The following is a 20,394-nucleotide window of genomic DNA, read 5'->3' on the forward strand; positions in this document are numbered from 1 at the left end:
CAAGTGCTGGGATCTCCAATAGATGAGTTTTCAAATGTGAGGATTCAGACTCTGAGTATATCTAGAAATTACATTTTTTGAGGTGAAATATCAAGTATAAGAAAATACATGACTGTGCGCTTATTCAGGAAATTAAAGTAGAACTGTCTGCACTCTAGTTTTGCTAGTACCACTGGGGTTGATAATTTTTCCATGCTTACTGGCCAGCCAGCACAGGCAGTTGAAAATTTTGGTAATTGTGAGAACTCATTACAGAAAACAAATTCTGCTCACTTAGTACTGGTGTAACTCTGGAGTATATCTACCTTAGTATTAACTTGGAATGGAAATTAAAAATTAAATATAGCTTAGTGCAGCAGAATTTGCTATTTAATCTCTTTTTCCCAAAGCTGTTAGTGACATTACTGTAAACTTCACGCAGACATTAAGTTCTTAAGACAGAAAGTTCTTTTACTGTGTAGGATGCCTACCCCAATGGGACTCAGACCTCCTTTAGGCTGTAGTATTATTATACAGGTATTAATACAGTAGTATTATACAGGACTTTGAAAGAATACCTAAAAGCTGTCAAACATCACACAAATGTCAGTTAATTTACTTAGCAATCCCATCTATGCTCCAAATACTATAACAGCTCCAGAGATGCTACTTTTATCTCCCTGATAAATAAGATTTTTATTCCTTATTCCTGCTGGGAAGCAGAAGCCATTTTCTTACTACAAAATTTGGAGCAATTTTCCAATAGAAGGTACAATCCAAGAACCTTAAATAATGTCAAGACAGAGACCTATTACTTAGGTGATAAAAAAGAAAGGACTCAATATCCAATATGTGTTCAAATGTGCTCTTATTCCTAAATGTCCTAGTTTTGAGAAAGTTAAAATAGGACCCATCCAACCAGCTCTGAAATGCTGTTGTTTTGATAGCAGTTATCATAAATTATGTCATGATAAAAGGAAGCTACACTTAATAGCTTAGTCTAAAACAGTCACAGGAAGATCCTACTAGGCTGCTTTGTGGCTTAACCAGAAGCTTGTAAGACATGAACAAAGTGAAAAAGGACAGGGGAGATCAGAGGCAAATACTCTTCTTCCATCATTCTGCCAGGTCTACTATACCACTCTATGGATTATGTCAGAGAGGAGCAAATGCTGTTCCCCACTGAAATCAAAGGTGATGCTTTCAATTATTACAATAAAAGCTGGAGCAAGATTTTAATGAGATTTCTTGTTATGATCATTTTCTTATGTTTTATTTGCTTTGTTGCTTTTTCAGTCTAGGCATTTTAAGGCAGAACTGAAAACAGATCACACTTAAGGCAAAATGTGTGTGCCTAGGTCTCTATTTAAAAATATTTTTTGTTAAGAATCAATGATGTGATTCAGTGCATTAGCACACTGACCTAAAGGTCAAAGGAGACAAGTTTTATTACTTATTCTGCCAGTAAATTGTCTTGAACCCTAAAGTACCTTCTATTTTAACATGCTGTCTACCCAACATGCTGTGGCCTCCAATCTCAATGCCTTCTAGCATAAGTTTAACTTATCTAATAATTTTCAAGGAAAAGGCTGTTAAGTTACATTTAAAAAATGGAGGGGGGAAAAAAGCAATTTTGACTGTAAAAACAGCTTTAACATGTGAAGCAGCTTTAAGTATGAGGTATTATAAACATGTGCTTCTTGTATCAGCCTCTCTTCTAACTTTTTTAATGCAAATTTGCCCCACCATGCAATTGTGCTGATGGTCTTTCCTGGTCTACACAAGTCTACTGGCAGGACAGTCCACTCCTTGGTGTAAATTACTCTCATTTCTTGAATGAAAAGCTTTGATGGCAAAAGGACATTTTCTTTAATGATGATATCTATGCCTGTATGAGGGTTTCTGCTGTGTCAGTTAGGATATCAGATTTAAATGCAGACCAAGCCAAAGATTGTGCCAGCTTTTCCATTAAAAAAATTATCTCAAATTACTCATTGCTTCCTGAAATTGTTTGGCTATAATTGCCCTGAGCTAGTTTTTGCCCACAGCTGTCATTCTGCTACAGGATTTCAGCAAAAAGACTATCTCTAAATGTGCTTTAAATCTGAGAAAGTTGAAGAAAAAATACTTTCCATACAATAATACATTTTCATTTCTGATCAAGGAACTTTGAGAAAGAAATATTCTGGGGAAAAAAGAAGTCCTCAATGAGGAAAAATGTCTTGAAAAATTTTTTTGGAAAAACTGATGGTGATCTTACTGAGTTATGCAGAGTTCAAAATTGTATTTGGGGAATTATTCTGGTTTCATCACTTTCTTACCCAAGCAGGACTGTGTGTGCATGTGCAGTTAAATTAGCTGATGGAAATATCTCCAAGGAAAGCATTAAATGGAATCATAATTAGGGAGAAAAAAAGTCAGTGGTTGCTGCCCATATTCTTTGTCCTTGAAAAGTATTCAGGGTGAGAATTACATTAACTTGTATTCTGAAGGCTGTAAATCAGCAAAGGGTGAAATTATGGTGTAATTCTCATGAACATATTTTAATGACCCTTCTTTTTTGCCAGATACTGTACTGCACATGTATTATCACAAGGTAGTTCTTAACATATAAGACACATGACTCTTTATTCGGGTTCTCATTCAACACATCCACATCTTTGATGAATTCATGAGCTTCCTAGTTGAAAGTCTACCAGATGACTGTTACAAAAAAGGCCTAGTATAGTTTAAAGGGGAGCAAATATTTAAGTCAGAGAATCTAAGTCAGAATTGTATGACCTATATACAGTGTCCTGCTGTAAATGTTCCTGCAATTCCCCTCCTACTGAAAATGTCACTTGTTCAGCTGTTCCTCACCACAGATCAGAGTTTCACAAAAGCTTTAAAGGAAATGGGATGAGGAGTTTAACACCACCCCCCCCACACCCCCTCCCCCACAATTAAATATCTTGGAATAGAAGAATAAGTCTCCAAAGGATGGAATGCTATCTTGAAGCTATAATAACAGTGCAAATCCTATTGCCCTCAAAGGAATAAAGTCAGAAAACAAGATCCTATGGGTTCAACCTGCATAAACTTGCCTCTAGCCCTGAATACATTTATGTTCTATGGGAAAATCCTTCTGAGCATGGACAGGTGATTATGTGTCTTGGAATACAAGACTCCTTGTAGGAACAAATCCCAGTCATTTAACCAGTCATCACACAGCATGTGATCTTGACACATGAGTTTGGCATCCTGCAATGTGGGTGTGTCCTTATCTCATATGGATGTTATGGCCTTGCATTTAATTTTATTTTTTTGATTTGGTCACTCCTCCTTATTAATTCCTGTACAATGGGGGTCACTGTTCCTTTCAAGCAAGGTCATAGGTTCTAATAGAAATACAATCACAAAGCATATGATTTGCACCTGGAATCAGACCCATGAAATTCAGGGTGTAGATGAAAGATTTGGCAGAAAATATGTAGAGACTGCTGCCAAAACTATCCCAAATAAAAAATGACGGGAACTACCCAGTTTCTGGTATCCCAGTTTCAATCCTCAGGCTTGACAAGCAGAGGTACACTATAGAATAACTATACCAGGCTGTGAATATTTTCAGAGATCAATGTGAGATCTGTTTAGAGATTCTTCATGCGTGAAGATCCATTTTTAAAGTTACCTTACCCTAGCTTCAGTCACTGCAGTTTTAACTATGAAGAACACTGAGCTAGCTTATGAAGATATTTATAGATTCCCACATAAAACCAGTGCTGCAAGTTTGCTAAAGAGGTTTTTTCATTTCTTTGCTTCTAATACACCCAATATGTTAGAAGCAACTAGTCTGGGATCACTTCAAATACACATGCAGAAATTCCATGCTAAGAAACTCCTTGTAAGTGGAGGGATCTGTCTTCCTATTTCAGTACTAATTGAAAAATGTTAGGCTTGCCCCATAGAATCTGAATTACAAAGAGAATTTGGCCAGATTAATCCATTGACTCATAACACACTCAAAGCATACACAGATGCCTTAGGCTTGCACACCCTGGTCTGGTTTATTGTGATAATTAAGCACTAGACCTGTCTATAGCTTTTTTTTTTATTTTTTTAACTGAAGTGGTTTAACAAGCACTATCAAACTTTGCAACATCATAATGTAATAACATCACCATGCAGGTGAATGTAAGAAAGCTCAGACAGTTTCCTGAGGCTCTCTTGGACTTGAAAAGACAAAAGATATGAAATAAAGTTAAATGTCCATGCGCATATCTGACAATGGCTAATTTTCTGTTTGGAAAACAGCTGCAGTAGAACTTACAAACGGAAATAAAGATAATTAAATTCCCTAGGCACTCTAAGAGAGATCTGACCAATTTCTCTGGGATTATTTCCAACTCTATCAAAATGTATGGAACAGCTACAAATGCAATACAGTAGTTTTCTAAATACATTGTGTGCCCATATAAGCTTAAAATGTATCCAACTCCTTTCAGTTATTATTTAGCAATACTTAATGTTGAAAGGATAGATCAAGAACTGTTTTTTCAGTGTTAATGCCACAGCTGGGATCCTAATGATGATGAAAGGGGTCAGTCAGACTATAATATTTGAGGGGCATTACCAATCATGGGTTTTTTTTTTTTCTATGATATTTTCTATAATTGGCTTCCGAAAGCATGGAATCCTTCAACATTCCCAGCATCTTGCAGCACCAAGCTCCACAGATTATCTGGACAAGCTCCACATGTTATCTGGACACGTATCTCCTATTCTTGTTTTGAAAGTGCCATCTGAAAATTTCCTCTTTTCCTTCTCCTTGACAGTCATGATTTCATAAACATACATATATTTTCCCTTAAATGTCTTGTTCCCAGGTTGAACACTGCTAGGCGGTATATGTATGTAATTCTTTACTTACTTACCTTTCTTGCTGTTCTGTGTATTCTTTCTATTTCTATCTTTAACATTTTTTGGGGGGGGGTAACTGAAAGTATATGGAGTATTCAAGGAATGTGCGTATCATGGATTTCTACAGGACATTTTCTGTGCTGTTCATTATTTATTTTCTAAACATTAAAATCATAGAATCATTGAATCATTTAGGTTGGAAAGGACCCTTAAAATCATTGAGTTGAACCGTAAACCTAGCACTGCCAAGTCCACCCACTAAACCATTTCCCTAAGTGCCACATCTACATATCTTTTAAAATATCACCAAGGATGGTGACTCAAACACTTCCCCAAGCAGCCTGTTCCAATGCTTGACTACCCTTTCAGTGAAGAAATTTTTCCTAAATATCCAATCTAAACCTTCCCTGGCACAACTTGAGGCCATTTCCTCTTGTCCTATCACTTCTTACCTGGGAAAAGAGACCGACACCCACCTTGCTACAATCTCCTTTCAGGTAGTTGTAGAGAGCCATAAGGTCTCCCCTCAGCCTCCTTTTCTCCAGACTAAACAACCCCAGCTCCCTCAGCCACTCCTCATAGGACTTGTTCTCCAGACCCTTCACCAACTTCGTTGCCCTTCTTTGGACACACTCCAGCACCTCGATGTCCTTCTTGTAGTGAGGGGCCCAAAACTAAACACAGTATTCGAGGTGCAGCCTCACCAGTGCCGAGTACAAGGGGATGATCACTTCCCTAGTCCTGCTGGCCTCACTGTTTCTGATACAAGCCAGGATGCTATTAGCCTTCTTGGCCACCTGGGCACATTGATGGCTCTTATCCAGCCGGCTGTCGACCAACACCCCCAGGTCCTTTTCTGCCAGGCAGCTCTCCAGCCACTCTTCCCCAAGCCTGTAGCGTCGCATGGGGTTGATGTGACCCAAGTGCACGACCCAGCACTTAGCCTTGTTGAAACTCATAAACAGAACTGGCCCCAATACTGAGACCTGGGGAACACCACTTGTGAATGGCTGCCAACTGGATTTAACTCCATTCACCACCACTCTCTGGGCTCAGCCATCCAGCCAGTTTTTTACCCAGCAAAGAGTACGCCTGTCCAAGCCGTGAGCAGCCATCTTCTCCAGGAGAATGCTGTGGGAGACAGTGTCAAAGGCTTTACTAAAGTCCAGGCAGACAACATCCACAGCCTTCCCCTCATCCACTAAGCAGGTCACCTTGTCATAGAAGGAGATCAGGTTAGTCAAGCAGGACCTGCCTTTCATAAACCCATGCTGACTGGGCCTGATCCCCTCGTTGTCCCGTACATGCCACATGATGGCACTCAGGATGATCTGCTCCATAACCTTCCCTGGCACCGAGGTCAGGCTGACAGGCCTGTAGTTCCCTGGATCCTCCTTCCAGCCCTTCTTGTAGATAGGCTTCACATTTGCTACCCTCCAGTCAACTGGGACCTCCCCGGTTAGCCAGGACTGCTGATAAATTATTGAAAATATCCTTTTTAGGTTTTTTTGTTTGCTTTTGGTTGCTACTGAACATTGAGTTGAAGTTCACAGTGAACTGTCCACAGTGGCCTCAAAATCATTTTTTCCAAGTGATATTAGTTAACTCAAAGATTTTTATTATATACAGCTTGTCAAGATTGTTTCCTTCAGAAATTACATTCCATTTATAAGCATTTAGTTTCATTTGCCATTTTATAGTGCAGTCACTGATTGTGGAACTTTCCTGCAACTCTTTGGATCACCACACATCATCATGTTCACCTTGTTCCCAAATTATTCTTGTCTATGTTTAAACAGCACAGGATTCATCATAGCTTTTTATGGACTCCACTGAGAAGCTCCTTTCACTCAGAAAACTCACAGTTTATTTCTATCTTTTAATTCCTGACTTGAATATATCATACACCCACAAGAAGATCTCATTCCATAACAGTGTGGTTTCCTTAAAAGCTTTTGGAGAGGAACTATGCCAAAAGCATTTTGAAAATCCAAATAAATTTTATCATTTTCTGCCAACCAATCCATGTCTTCAATGATTTCTTCAAAGAATTCTGTTAAAATTATGAAGTATGATTTTCTGTACAAAACAAGTGTTGTTTATTGGCCATCATATCATAGTTATATATGTGTTTTTCTATCAGTTTTACCAATATGATCTGTAGTTCCTTGCATCACGCCTGAAATTATTTTAAAATTGATGATGTGTTAGCCATCTTCCAATCCTCTGCTACCAGAGCATTCAGTGCAAGGCTTATTTATATATCACAGTTAGCAGTTCAGCAATTTCATACCTGAGTTCTTTTAGAACTCTAGAAAGAATACCATCTGCTTTTAGCAATTAGTGTTCACTATACTGATTCATTTTAGAACCTATTCAACTGCTCCTTTATTTGAGACAATCCCTCAGTGTAATCTGGAATGCTAATTAAGCTGATTCGTTAAAATATATTATAATATATAAAGCAAAAAAGTAAAGTAAAATCCCTTACAGTTCTTAAGAACAATGGATGCAGACCACATATACATAGAATGAGTGACTGCATCTTGGAAAGTTACTCATGAAAAGGATGTAGGGATCCTGGTGGGAAAGCAGTCAAACCTTATCTTGAAAGCCAATGACACGGCAAATTGGCAAATTAGCTACTACTATCCTTTGACAAAAAAGTGAGAAAGTAGGAGCTAAGGAAGTTAGCAGGAGCTCCTAAGCAGGAGCTAAATTGAAAATAGGAGCTACAAAATTTTACCTGTACATAGACCATTGGTAAAACACTACTAGAGCACATCAGTGTTGTTGGCTGTATTTTATAAGACTTTGAAATATTGGAAAAAGCACAGAAAAGAGTCAGAAAAATAATTTGAAGACTGGAAAAGACACCATCCCCTCACAGAGGAAGCAATTAGTCACTGGAATACAGGCCCAAGGGTAGTTAAGTATTCACTACAGTTTCATGTCTTCAGAACAAGTTAGAAAGACTTTTTGGTATATATGCTTTGCCAAACATATTAAAAGCAACTAATCTCTCCCTTCCCAAATTTCTGTCTGTAAGGGACAAATTTTTTATATAGGACTTATGAACTTACAGTTTCTTCAGCATGTTTGAAAATTATATCCTTTCTTCCCCAGAACTCCTAGGCCCATAGCCTGAAAAAAAGTGGAAACAATATGAATGCATGTGGATGTCAGAAATTCTGCAAATATGTAAATAAATACCTAAATAAATAACTCAGCTGACATTGTGGGAAAGCACAAAAATGACCCTGAATTGCTGCTGACAACCTGATACTGTGAGATTGCATCCCTTTCTTTGGTAGAGATGCATTTCTTTTCAGATCATTTGTCTTTCATGTACTATTGAACGTAAGATGTGTCTCAGTGATTGATTGACTGATTGAAACAAGGAGACAAAGAAACAATCATTAAAAATTTAAGCCCTTTTCTGGATCATCTTTGAGGAAGTAATCTTGAGTAGGCCAGGCTGCCATTGAAGCATCCATACCATCACATATCTGTTGTGACAAAAACTTATTTTGATTGTTCAAATTATGTAACTGGAAAACATTTTTTTCTCAGAAAGACAAATGGAACCAAAACCAATTAAATAGCTATAGGTCTTCAGGTTTGATTGTACAGTTATACAAAACACTCTGCAGAATAAAAGAAATCTCATTCAGCACTTACAGTGGAAGAAGTCCTGTTGATAACTCATGTTTAGGTTGTAACTCTTGCCAAAAAAAGCTGTTTTTTGTTTACACATGAGGTCTTACACAATGAATGAATAACTTAGAATTTTACAGCAAAATGTGGAACTATAAACCTCATAAATAATTGTGATCTACATTTCACCCCAATATGAGCAGAAAATCATGACTGTGATGCTTGATTTTTCCAAATTGCAGCTGACTGGAAACAAGAGAAACATTCCCAATCATGTGGATTTGAAGGCCAAAATTTCCCAACATTTAAGGCATCCAAATGCAAATGTAAGAATCAGGTCTGGGGTGAAGGTTTGGCTCTCAGATTGTTAAATGGAGACCTGGATCTGTTCAGTGCTAATCATTCTGCTAAATCAGAACCTGTCCTCGCTTGTTGTGTAACTTTAGATGCTGTTTTCCCCAGCCCACTCATTGTCAAAGAAGTTCGCAATTAACTCTCTACCAAACAGCAACACGGTGTGAGAGATCTGCTGGCAAGGTATCAGTGCAACACATCAGCAATCCATCATTCTGCTTCATTCATTGATGAAACACAGTAGGGAGCTGAACACTAGCCAGCAAAACAGTCCTGGTTGTGCTTCCTGCCTCCCACATGATTGAAACAGATAGACTTCAGCGATGAATGGACAAACAGAAGAGGGACAGGCTAACAGTTTTAGGACATGTTCTCCCACAGCACTGCTGGGACAGAGAGCAAGCTAACAAAGCCAAATGGGCAAGAAATTTCCACCAAAGAAAAAGCCTCCCTCACACCTCTGACCAAGTTCACTGGGAAAATAGACCAAGTCCACTCACCTTTCACATGGACCATCAAACAATCCCAAACAATCCCTAAAGCCTGCACCCTGCAAGTTACTTCATTATCAGTGAGACGCCCTTGCAGGCATGAATTTAATGGGGATCTCAAGCTAGTGTGTTGCCTCACACGGTGCACGGCCACATGCGGCTCTCTGAATGGCTATGGTTACTCATATTCTTTCCCTCTACTCTTTCCTCCCTCCTCCTTTGTCAGCATTTTTGACAAAGAGAGTTGTATTGCAGGATGGGTTGCTCAGTAATCAGAGACAAGCCTCTGGCAGAGGTCAGCTTCATGCCAAGTCCCCAAGCCCTACTCAGCATGGGTAACTTCACAGCACATCATGTCGATCTAGCTGGCTTATACTGAACAATTCCCAAAAGCTATTATTGTCCAGGAAGATGCAGACTAACAGCCTTATTGGTTAGAGTCTTATCATTTTGGTAACAAACATATTCTTAACAAACATGTTCTTAAGCAGCAGAGAGTCTGCCGCTCCAAGCTTTACCCATGGGATTACTTGTACATGCCATGGCTGTAGGATTGGTGCGTCCTTTCACCACATTTTTTACCTCCATGATATCTGAGAAATTGTGTGGTATCAACAGCAAGGCTTCCAGTTATGTCCGTCAAAGTAGCATGCTTTGACAGGACAGGACCTGTGAGATGTACCTGTGTCACGTTTGTGCACTTAAGAGTTTCATTTGTGCTTCCTGCAAAGTATGTTGAGTACTATAAGTTTAGAATCTCATATTTACAAGTTCATGTCAGAAAAACTTTTCAGAAGACACATTACCATTTCAAACAGCAGCAAGACTGAAACTGACAGTTTGGGCATCTCTGACATTGAATTTTTGTCATGGAGGATTTGGGGTCTTCATTTTTTTTCCTCAACAGAATTAACTCAGTCTGGTTTGAAACTCTCTCAATAAAATTCCCATATCAATATTAGCAGTGTGCACAGCATGAGGAACCCACAAATCAAACAAAAGGCCAACAACTGCACAAACGTAGGGTGGAAAATGTCTTTTCAAAACAGTATATATGTGGGTGGAGCCAGAGATTCACTTTAAAGGAAATGGGGGAGAAATACAGAAAAGAAATCTAGTCATATCCAGATAGCAATAATTTATTCTTGTAAAATTCACCCTTAAGGGTGAAGTTAAGGGCCTAATAATTTCCCTGGGTTCGTGACATGGTCACAGTGGTCATGATGTCATTACAGCTCAATGATCAGTTGGTCTCACAGACCTCCCAGATACCCTGCGGTTTCAAGAGCCCTTGGAACTGGAGAGTCTGTCCAAGTTCAGAGCATGTCAGCACTCTTCAAACAGCTCTTCAGCAAAAGTTTATTCTTAAGTAATAAGTCATTTTGACCACAAGCATACATAGACTCCTATTCATAACACTGAGAGGTATCTTAAAAATAGGCTCAGCTGATACTTATACAAAATCAGCCCTTTTATTCAAAAAACATCCCAAATTTTGCTTTGGTGAAAAACAAAGTTTGGGGTGCATGATAAAAATATTTATTGCAATAATCTCTTTGATCTAGTGATCTGATTTTTATATGATTTTTTTGACATTTTGCAATTGGTTAAAATACAACAGTACTCAGTGAGATTGCTAACTAACCTAATTATTTATCAGCAAAGGACACCTAAAGATATTGCGTGCCAGCAGAGCCAAACAGCAAGTCAGAGGAAGAACAGGAGCTTCCAACAATGATAACAATCAATTGTTCAGTCCTTTGAGAAAGTAATTAAAATAAAAAGAGTAAAAATATGCAATGATCTAATAACATGGTTTCTTCATACAAGCATGTTTTAAAAGTGTAAGTTTATATTTTTTCAGAAGGCTTGAAATATGACATTTCCCCACCACCTGTGTCCAATGTCCCTAAATTTCCTCAGAAATCTTGCTCTATGTTCTACAATAAGGCAATTATTTCCTTGCCACCTTTTTTTGCAGACTGGCAATCAAATGGCAGCTCTAGAAAATCTATAAAATATTAACATTTTATTGAAGCAAATGTGGAAATGAATAACAAAATCAGACCAGTGGTTTCTTTTTAATTCTTTTCTTTTTACTGATCCAAATTTTTTAATAGCATGCCATCTAGGGGTCCATGAGTTCTTGTCAGTTTTTAAGAAGCAAGGTCAGACTTCACAGGAAGATTACAGAGCTGTGGTTCGTATATGCAGGGAGAAGACATGAAAGGCCAAAGCTCAATTAGAGTTGAAACTGGCCAGGGTTGTGTCAGATAACAAGAAGGGCTTTTTTAAGTATGTTAATAGCAAGAGGAGATCTAAAGAAAACATTGGACTGATACTTGTTGAAGATGGTCACCTGACTAATAGGGATGAAGAAAAAGTGGAGGCATTCAATGCTTTTTTTGCCTCAGTCTTTAATAATACTGATAGACCTTGGGCTGCCCAGTCCTCTGAGTCGGAGGACCATGACTGCGGAAACAGTGACTTTCCATTTATGGACACTGAAATTGTAAGGGACCAGCTGTATCGGCCGAATGTTCATAACTCCATGGGGCCTGATGGGATTCATCCCAGAGTACTGAAGGAGCTAGCGGATGTTATGGCAGGACCCCTCTCAATCATCTACCAAAGGTCTCGGGAGTCTGGGGAGGTCCTCGCTGACTGCAAGCTAGCCAATGTTATACCAATGTACAAGAAGAGCAAGAGGAAAGACACAGGAGACTACAGACCTGTTAGTCTAACCTCAGTACCTGGAAAAATTATGGAGAAGATCATCCTGGGTGCTATTGAAAGGCATTTAAAGAACAATGCAATCATCAGGCACAGTCAACATGGGTTCACGAAGGAAGAGTCCTGTCTAACTAATTTGATATCCTTCTGTGATAAGGTCACCTGCCTAGTGGATGAAGAGAAGGCGGTGGATGTGGTTTTTCTGGATTTTAGTAAGGCTTTTGATACTGTTCCTCACAGCATCCTTCTGGACAAGTTGTCCAACTGTGGGATGAGCAGGTACACAGTGCGCTGGGTGAAGAACTGGCTGAACGACAGGGCTCAAAGGGTTGTAGTGAATGGGGCTACATCTGGCTGGCAACCAGCCACCAGCGGTGTTCCTCAGGGCTCAATCCTAGGGCCAGTTCTGTTCAATATATTTATCAATGATCTGGATGCAGGAGTTGAATGCACCATTAGCAGGTTTGCTAATGATACCCAACTGGGAGGTGCTGTTGACTGTCTCGAGGGACAAAAGGCCTTGCAGAGACATCTAGATAGACTGGAGCATTGGGCAAGCATCAATGGCATGAAATTTAACAAGACCAAATGCCAGATTCTGCACCTGGGACAGAGTAATGCTGGACACAAGTATAAATTGGGAGAGGAGTGGCTGGAGAGCAGCCCCGCAGAAAGGGATCTGGGGGTGCTGGTTGACAGCAGGCTCAATATGAGTCAGCAGTGTGCCCTGGCAGCCAAGAGGGCAAACTGCATCCTGGGGTGCATCAAACACAGTATAACCAAGTGGTCAAAAGAGATGATTATCCCTCTGTATTTAGAGCTGGTGCATCCTCACCTTGAGTATTGTGTATAGCTCTGGGCCCCAAAATTTAAGAAGGATGTTAAGGTGCTTAAATGCATCCAGAGGAGGGCAACAAAGCTGGTGAAAGGGCGGGAAAGAATGTCCTATGAGGAGAGGCTAAGGACTCTGGGTTTGTCTAGTTTGGAGAAAAGGAGGCTCATTGCTCTCTGCAGATTCCTGAGGAGGGGAAGTGGAGAGGGAGGTGCTGATCTCTTCTGCCTGGTATCCAGTGACAGGATGTGTGTGGAAATGGCTCAAGGTTGGATCAGGGGAGGTTTAGACTTGACATTAGGAAGCATTTCTTTACCAAGAGGGTAGTCAAACAGTGGAACAGGCTTCCTAGAGAGATGGTCAATGCAGTTGGACTAGATGATCATTGCAGGTCCCTTCCAACTGAACTATTCTATTCTATTCCATTCCATTCCATTCTATCTAGTATCCAAGGGTACTGAGGGAGCTGGCAGAAGTGCTCACCAAGCCACTTTCAATCCTTTATCAGCAGTCCTGGCTAACCGGGGAGGTCCCAGTCAACTGGAAGTTAGAAAATGTGACACCCATCTACAAGAAGGGCTGGAAGGAGGATCCAGGTATCCACAGGCCTGTCAGCCTGACCTCGGTGCCAGGGAAGGTTATGGAGCAGATCATCCTGAGTGCCATCATGCGGCATGTACGGGACAACGAGGGGATCAGGCCCAGTCAGCATGGGTTTATGAAAGGCAGGTCCTGCTTGACTAACCTGATCTCCTTCTATGACAAGGTGACCCGCTTAGTGGATGAGGGGAAGGCTGTGGATGTTGTCTGCCTGGACTTTAGTAAAGCCTTTGACACTGTCTCCCACAGCATTCTCCTGGAGAAGATGGCTGCTCATGGCTTGGACGGGCATACTCTTTGCTGGGTAAAAAACTGGCTGGATGGCTGAGCCCAGAGAGTGGTGGTGAATGGAGTTAAATCCAGCTGGCAGCCATTCACAAGTGGTGTTCCCCAGGGCTCAGTATTGGGTCCAGTTCTGTTTAATATCTTTATCAATGATCTGGATGAGGGGATTGAGTGCACCCTCAGTAAATTTGCAGATGACACCAAGTTGGGCAGGAGTGTTGATCTGCTGGAGGGTAGGAAGGCCCTACAGAGGGATTTGGACAGGCTGGATCGATGGGCGGAGGCCAACTGTATGAGGTTCAACAAGGCTAAGTGCTGGGTCGTGCACTTGGGTCACATCAACCCCATGCGACGCTACAGGCTTGGGGAAGAGTGGCTGGAGAGCTGCCTGGCAGAAAAGGACCTGGGGGTGTTGGTCGACAGCCGGCTGGATAAGAGCCATCAATGTGCCCAGGTGGCCAAGAAGGCTAATAGCATCCTGGCTTGTATCAGAAACAGTGTGGCCAGCAGGACTAGGGAAGTGATCATCCCCTTGTACTCGGCACTGGTGAGGCTGCACCTCGAATACTGTGTTTAGTTTTGGGCCCCTCACTACAAGAAGGACATCGAGGTGCTGGAGTGTGTCCAAAGAAGAGCAACGAAGCTGGTGAAGGGTCTGGAGAACTAGTCTTATGAGGAGCGGCTGAGGGAACTGGGGTCGTATAGCCTGGAGAAAAGCAGGCTGAGGGGAGACCTTATTGCTCTCTACAGCTACCTGAAAGGTGACGGTCTTTTTTCCCAGGTAAGAAGTGATAGGACGAGAGGAAACGGCCTCAAGTTGCGCCAGGGGAGGTTTAGATTGGATGTTAGGAAAAACTGCTTCACTGAAAGGGTAGTCAGGCACTGGAACAGGCTGATTGGGGAAGTGGTTGAATCCCCATCCCTGGAGGCATTTAAAAGACGTGTAGATGTGGTACTTAGGGACATGGTTTAGTGGTGGACTTGGTAGCGTCAGGTTAACGGTTGGACTTGATGATCTTAAGGGTCCTTTCCAACCTTAATGATTCTATGATTCTATGATTCTACGATTCTATGATTCTATTCTATTCGATTCGATTCGATTCGATTCGATTCGATTCTATCTGACATGGTATAGTCCCAGAGGTAGTCATGCAAATCACATTTAAAAAAAATCATACTGAAAACTTGTATCTATAATTACAGAATAATCACAAGAAGCCTAGTGTTATGGTGTTTGAGCCCATATTGAGTTCACACTGTGCTTTTGACATTAAGGAGGACAGAAATTCTAGATGGGGAGGACAAACTCATTGCTGAAGCATTAACAGAATAAGCAGTTAAGCTGTTCACTGCTAAGAAGTATATGCAATTCATGTAAAAAATAAATACGTCTCGCTATAACAAACTGAAGGCTATTCTGGGAGAAAAGTGTACTCCCCACTCTTGCTGAAGCTCTGCTACTGCACAGAGGTTAAAGATTCTATGGGCAAGAGAGCGAGCCGACTCTCTTGTGTAGGAAGATACTGTAGCTTTCCCCTGGCAGAGGTGAGCTGTGACTTCCTTGGGTGCCAAAAAGCATTTCTGCATTTTACCAGTCACTGTTCAACATGAAATAAGGACCATCCCTAGAACAGGCCTGGGACCCATGACTTTCCCTCCCTGCCCTATGTACAGACTGGAACATGATGCTGCATTCCTGAAACAATAGGCTTGGAGGAGCAGGCTAAGTACCTTGCTCCAGATTATTAGGTTCTAAATCCTTTGTGGTGGAGGGTTGCCAGAGAGCACTGAGGAAGGTGAAAAAGCCTTGGTGATGCATGGGATTTAAGGCATACTTTTGTTGTCACAGTTCACGTGGGAGTACTCCAGCGATCTTTTACAGTTCTCTCCTGAGCAGAATCTCATCCCAAGGAATTTAGCCCTCCACATACACTGTATTGAGAGTGCAGGTAAGGCTTTGGATTCTCCTCTGGCATCAGGCATGAAAAGATAAATATTGCACTGCTGAAAAGTGTGGCAGCCTCAGTCTCTTTTTAAATGAATGCCTCTATCATCACAAATCGGTAGGTTCATACAGAGATGATAGTGCCTGGATGGACAAAAAATACCTTGTTGTAATAAATATCTCTGTAACTGTGCATATCTTCACTTCTGTGAGCAATAGAAAATTTGTGAAGACTTGAATTTTGATATCTGAATCTGCAAAGTGTAAGTTCTCAAAATTACACAGCTGCAGGCTTGCAGAATATAATGGTTTTAGTTAAAACCTGGACAAATCTAAAGCTTAACTACCAAGAAGAAATGAGACAGCAAAACTTCGAAGCTGCAACACTTCAATGAACATCTGACACCGTATTAGCCACTACAGCTTTCTAACACAAGGAACATTTTGGAATATGAGTGCATTTGCTAAGCGAGCACAGTCTCAGGGCAACAGGACCTCTTTTGCAATTCCCTTGGTTCTTTATTTAAGCATTATCCATTTGGTAGATACTCAGCTCTGCATAGGTCAGTCAGTGCATGCTAAGCATTGGAATAATTATGCTCTGAAAAGGAACATTCATATCAGAAAGGGAAACTGCCTTATTTAAATATGGTCAGAAATAATTAAGTAAAGTTAGTGATAGGGAAAAGTTCACAACAGGAATTCATGACAATGATAGGTCATGCTCATACAGTGAAAGCTTTGACACAAAGCTTGTGTCACAGTGAGCTCAATGGAAGGTTAGTCACTGTGTATTAGTAAGCACTTGGCTGTATGATTTCCTAACAGAAGGTGCAGGACATGTCTGAACAATTTTTAAAATAGTGAGAATTCCTTTTTCACATTGCAGAGCCTTAGCTCTTCCTGGAGGTGGGAGGGAACATGCAGTGCAAAGCTGTTCTGGTACTTTACAGAAATACATACCGATAGGAATGTATTTCTAATCTGTAAATACTCTCCAGCTCTGCTTTCATTAACAGTCTGTCAGGCTTCTCCTATAAATCTCTATTTTCATGCTTTATATCTCAGCCATAAAAATTCACTGCAGTGTAACATTTGGCAAGACGTCTCAGCCTCAGCTCAGGTCTCACCTCCACATTTAAACCCAAAATTAAAACAGCACCTTAAAAAAAGAGAAAGAAAAGAAAGACCACAAATATATTAAAGTGCTGCACTGAATTCAGAAAGGAAACCCAGGATTCACACAGAAGTCTAAGTTAGATGTTGAATGTCACATCTAGCACTCAGATACTGAAACAATTTCCTACAGTGGACCACCTTCCTGTGCAAACAGTGTCTCATTTTGTACACGTGCACTAAGGCTAAAACACGGACAGGGCTGGGCTCTGCTTCTCCATCTCTGCCTGTGAGAATCTGGCTGATCTTTGCAGCTTGGTTTCCTCACCACTTGCTAAATGCAGGTAGATGCTGGACCACTCATTTTACTAGACCTAATAGTAAAGTAGATCTAATAGCAGAACTTAGTAATAGACAGATCTACTATCAAGTTCACTGGTATGTTAAAGGTTTTCCCAAGCATGGGAAAGTGTGGCAGAGAAATGGCTATAACTTGCACTGACCAATAATATTCCCCCAGAATAATCTGCCATGAAGTGTCATTTCTGGGTGCTTCTCTTGTCCATGCCTGTGCTGGAACCTGCAAGGAAAGGAAGAGGTGACCATATGGGACTGTTAAAAGGTGAGCGAGTCTTGCTGATCACTCCTTGGCTCTCCAGTCAACGAATCAGCTTATGGATGGGAATCAGGGAGTCTCTGTTGGTGTGATATTGCCGCTGGTGCACCGTTGTGGTAGCAATTGGCACCTGTTGTTCTTCGACCCTCAGCAACCCCACAATAGAAGGGTCCTTCAAGAGACCGGGCAGGGTAGATAGCTGTTTAATTTCCTCCGTCTCCAAGGCAGCTATACCAAAAGCCCTCCGGTACCCTTTTGGGTCCTTGAAATACCCTCTCCTGAGGTAGTCTATGCCAAGGATGCATGGGGCCTCTGGGCCAGTCACAATGGGGTGCTTCTACCACTCCTTCCCGGTTAAGCTTACTTCGGCCTCCAATACAGTCATCTCTTGGGATCCCCCTGTCACTCCAGAAATACAGATGGGTTCTGCCCCTTCATAGCTTGATGGCATTAGGGTACACTGTGCACCGGTATCCACTAGAGCCTTATACTCCTGTGGGGCTGATGTGCCAGGCCATCGAATCCACACAGTTCAGTACACCTGGTTGTCCCTCTCCTCCACCTGGCTGGAGGCAGGGCCCCTCTAGTCCTGGTCATAGCATTCGTTACTCACTTCTTGTCAATGCAAATCAAAAATCCCTTTATTGAGATTGGAAGCAAAATCATCCCTTCTGCCCTGTCTGGGGAACTGCTCACTGGAAACTGGAGCAGCAATTTTCCTGGAAGAATCCCCTTGTGTGATTGTTTTTCCTTGCAACTCACGTACTCATGCCTCTAGGGTCGAGGTAGGTTTTCCATCCTGCTTCCTCATGTCCTCTCCATGGTCACGCAGATAAAACCACAGGGTGCCCCATGGTGTGTATCCACTATATCTTCTCTCTTGAGCAGTAGAACGCTTACTCCTAATAGCTGAGATACTGGTCCGTACAGGTGAGGAGTAGGACATGTCCTCTTCTAGTTGCTGGACCTTCTGGGACAGTCTCTCCACACCCAAGATGAAGGAGGCAGAGAGACTTTCTTTGTATTGCTGGAGTTGGCCAGCCAATTCATCCATCGTCTATTCCTCTCCGTCTTTCCATGTCATTACTGCCAATGAGTTTGCATGCAACGGTGGTGCACTCTGTACAAACTTCCGCCACATGGGTCGTGTGCACTGGACTTCATCTGGATCTTTGGATAACTGCTCGTTGTCCAGGTCATCATAAATCACCTCCAGCACAGCTAATTCCCTCAGGTACTGGATACCTCTCTCCATGGTGGTCCATTTGCCTGGGTGACATATAACATCTTCCTGGAAGGGATACCTTTCCTTCACGCCTGACAGGAGTCGCCTCCAGAGGCTGAGGGCTTGTACCCCTTTTCTAATCACTTTGTCAATGCCCCCTTCCCTAGAAAGGGATCCCAGCTGCTTGGCTTCCCTACCCTCTAATTCCAGGCTACTAACCCCGTTATCCCAGCATCAGAGCAGCCAGGTGATGATGTGCTCGCCTGGAAGACAACTGAAATCTTTTCGCATATCTTGCAGCTCACTCAGGGATAGGGATCGGGTGGTTACCATCTCATTTATGGGTTCTGCCTCTTCCTCCTCCTGTTCTTGTGATGGCCCTGGCTCATCATCAGCCCTTACTAAATGAGCTGATTCTCTTGTGTATTTCTTCTTGTGTATAGGGACGACTGATACCGGCACAGGTCGGTTCTCTGGCACAGCTGCAGTACCTGTTGTGGGGGTTGGAGTAGCCACAGTGCCTATCATTTTGTCATCAGATCCAGAGACCTTCTCTTCCCCTTGAAGGTTCTGAATAGTGTTGAATAGGGCTTGGTAGGCATGGGCCAGGCCCCAGCACGTTGCAGTGATCTGTGTCTCTCTGGAGTTGCCAGGGTGACAACATACATTTTCCAAATAATTTACTAGTTTTTCAGGATTCTGCTCTTGTTCAGGGGTGAAGTTCCAAAACACTGGAGGGGCCCACTGTCCTAGGTACTTGCCCATACTCTCCCACACACCCTGCCACTTGTAACTATCCAGCCTTGGGGCAGATCTCTGGATGATATTCTTAAACTGTTTATTAACCTTAGACAAAACCAAAACAATATTTCCAAGAACTATCAATAGATATATCTTAACTACCCAAGGATGTTCAAGATACAGAAAAGTTGTTGTAATGAAGGAGGAAACATCATAGAAGAAGGCAGCCAAGGTGCCATTCTGTATTTCCTCCATAAAAAGCCTCTCAGAGGAAGAGGTATAATTGCTAATTGTCTCCGTGAGTTGGTACTCAAAGTACAGTAATGGCTTCAGTACAAAGCTCAAATACCAGATAACACTCAAGGCCAGTGTTTTAATAACAAATCTCCCAGGCAAAACATCACTAATCACTGCAGAGCACAGCAAACTGCAAAACCCAACACCAATCTTCTTTAACACGTACTGCAAAAACAAGAGCATGGTGCAGATCAGGTAGACTAATATCGAGAACAGACGAATCAATATTGTGACCGGCAACTGTTAACAGATACAAATTCCTTAATACACTCTGGTTAATCTGTTATTATTTCAAACCCTTCGAGCCCCATGTTGGGTGCCAAAAAGGACTGTCGTGGTTTAACCCCAGCCAGCAACTATGCACCACACAGCCGCTTGCTCACTCCCCCCACCCCAGTGGGATGGGGGAGAGAATTGGAAGGGTGAAAGTCAGAAAACTCGTGGGTTGAGTAAGAACAGTTAAATAATTGAAGTAAAATAAAGTAAAATAATAATAATAATAATAATAATAATAATAATAATAATAATAATAATAATAAAAGAATATACAAAGCAGGTGATGCACAATGCAATTGCTCACCCCCTGCCGACCAATGCCCAGCCAGTGCCTGAGCAGCGATCGCTGCC

General features: G+C 41.6%; 1 protein-coding gene and 1 long non-coding RNA gene across 2 annotated transcripts in view; both read right to left on the bottom strand.

The window, feature by feature from the left end:
- LOC148055205 (uncharacterized) overlaps positions 1–20,394 on the bottom strand; it is a 70,715-nt gene that overhangs the window by 27,861 nt on the left and 22,460 nt on the right. Inside the window, exon 2 of the long non-coding RNA XR_015705815.1 lies at positions 7,959–8,019. This is a non-coding gene — a long non-coding RNA (uncharacterized LOC148055205). The remainder of the gene's footprint in view (positions 1–7,958; positions 8,020–20,394) is intronic.
- Positions 18,562–19,950, bottom strand: LOC148055206 (uncharacterized). The gene is given in 1 exon segment (XM_087762386.1): positions 18,562–19,950. A coding segment is annotated over 1 exon segment (1,389 nt).

Source organism: Nipponia nippon, unplaced genomic scaffold (assembly GCF_047370975.1).
Source record: "Nipponia nippon isolate SJK-2023a ecotype South Korea unplaced genomic scaffold, ASM4737097v1 scaffold_26, whole genome shotgun sequence".
NCBI classification, from domain to species: Eukaryota; Metazoa; Chordata; class Aves; order Pelecaniformes; family Threskiornithidae; genus Nipponia; species Nipponia nippon.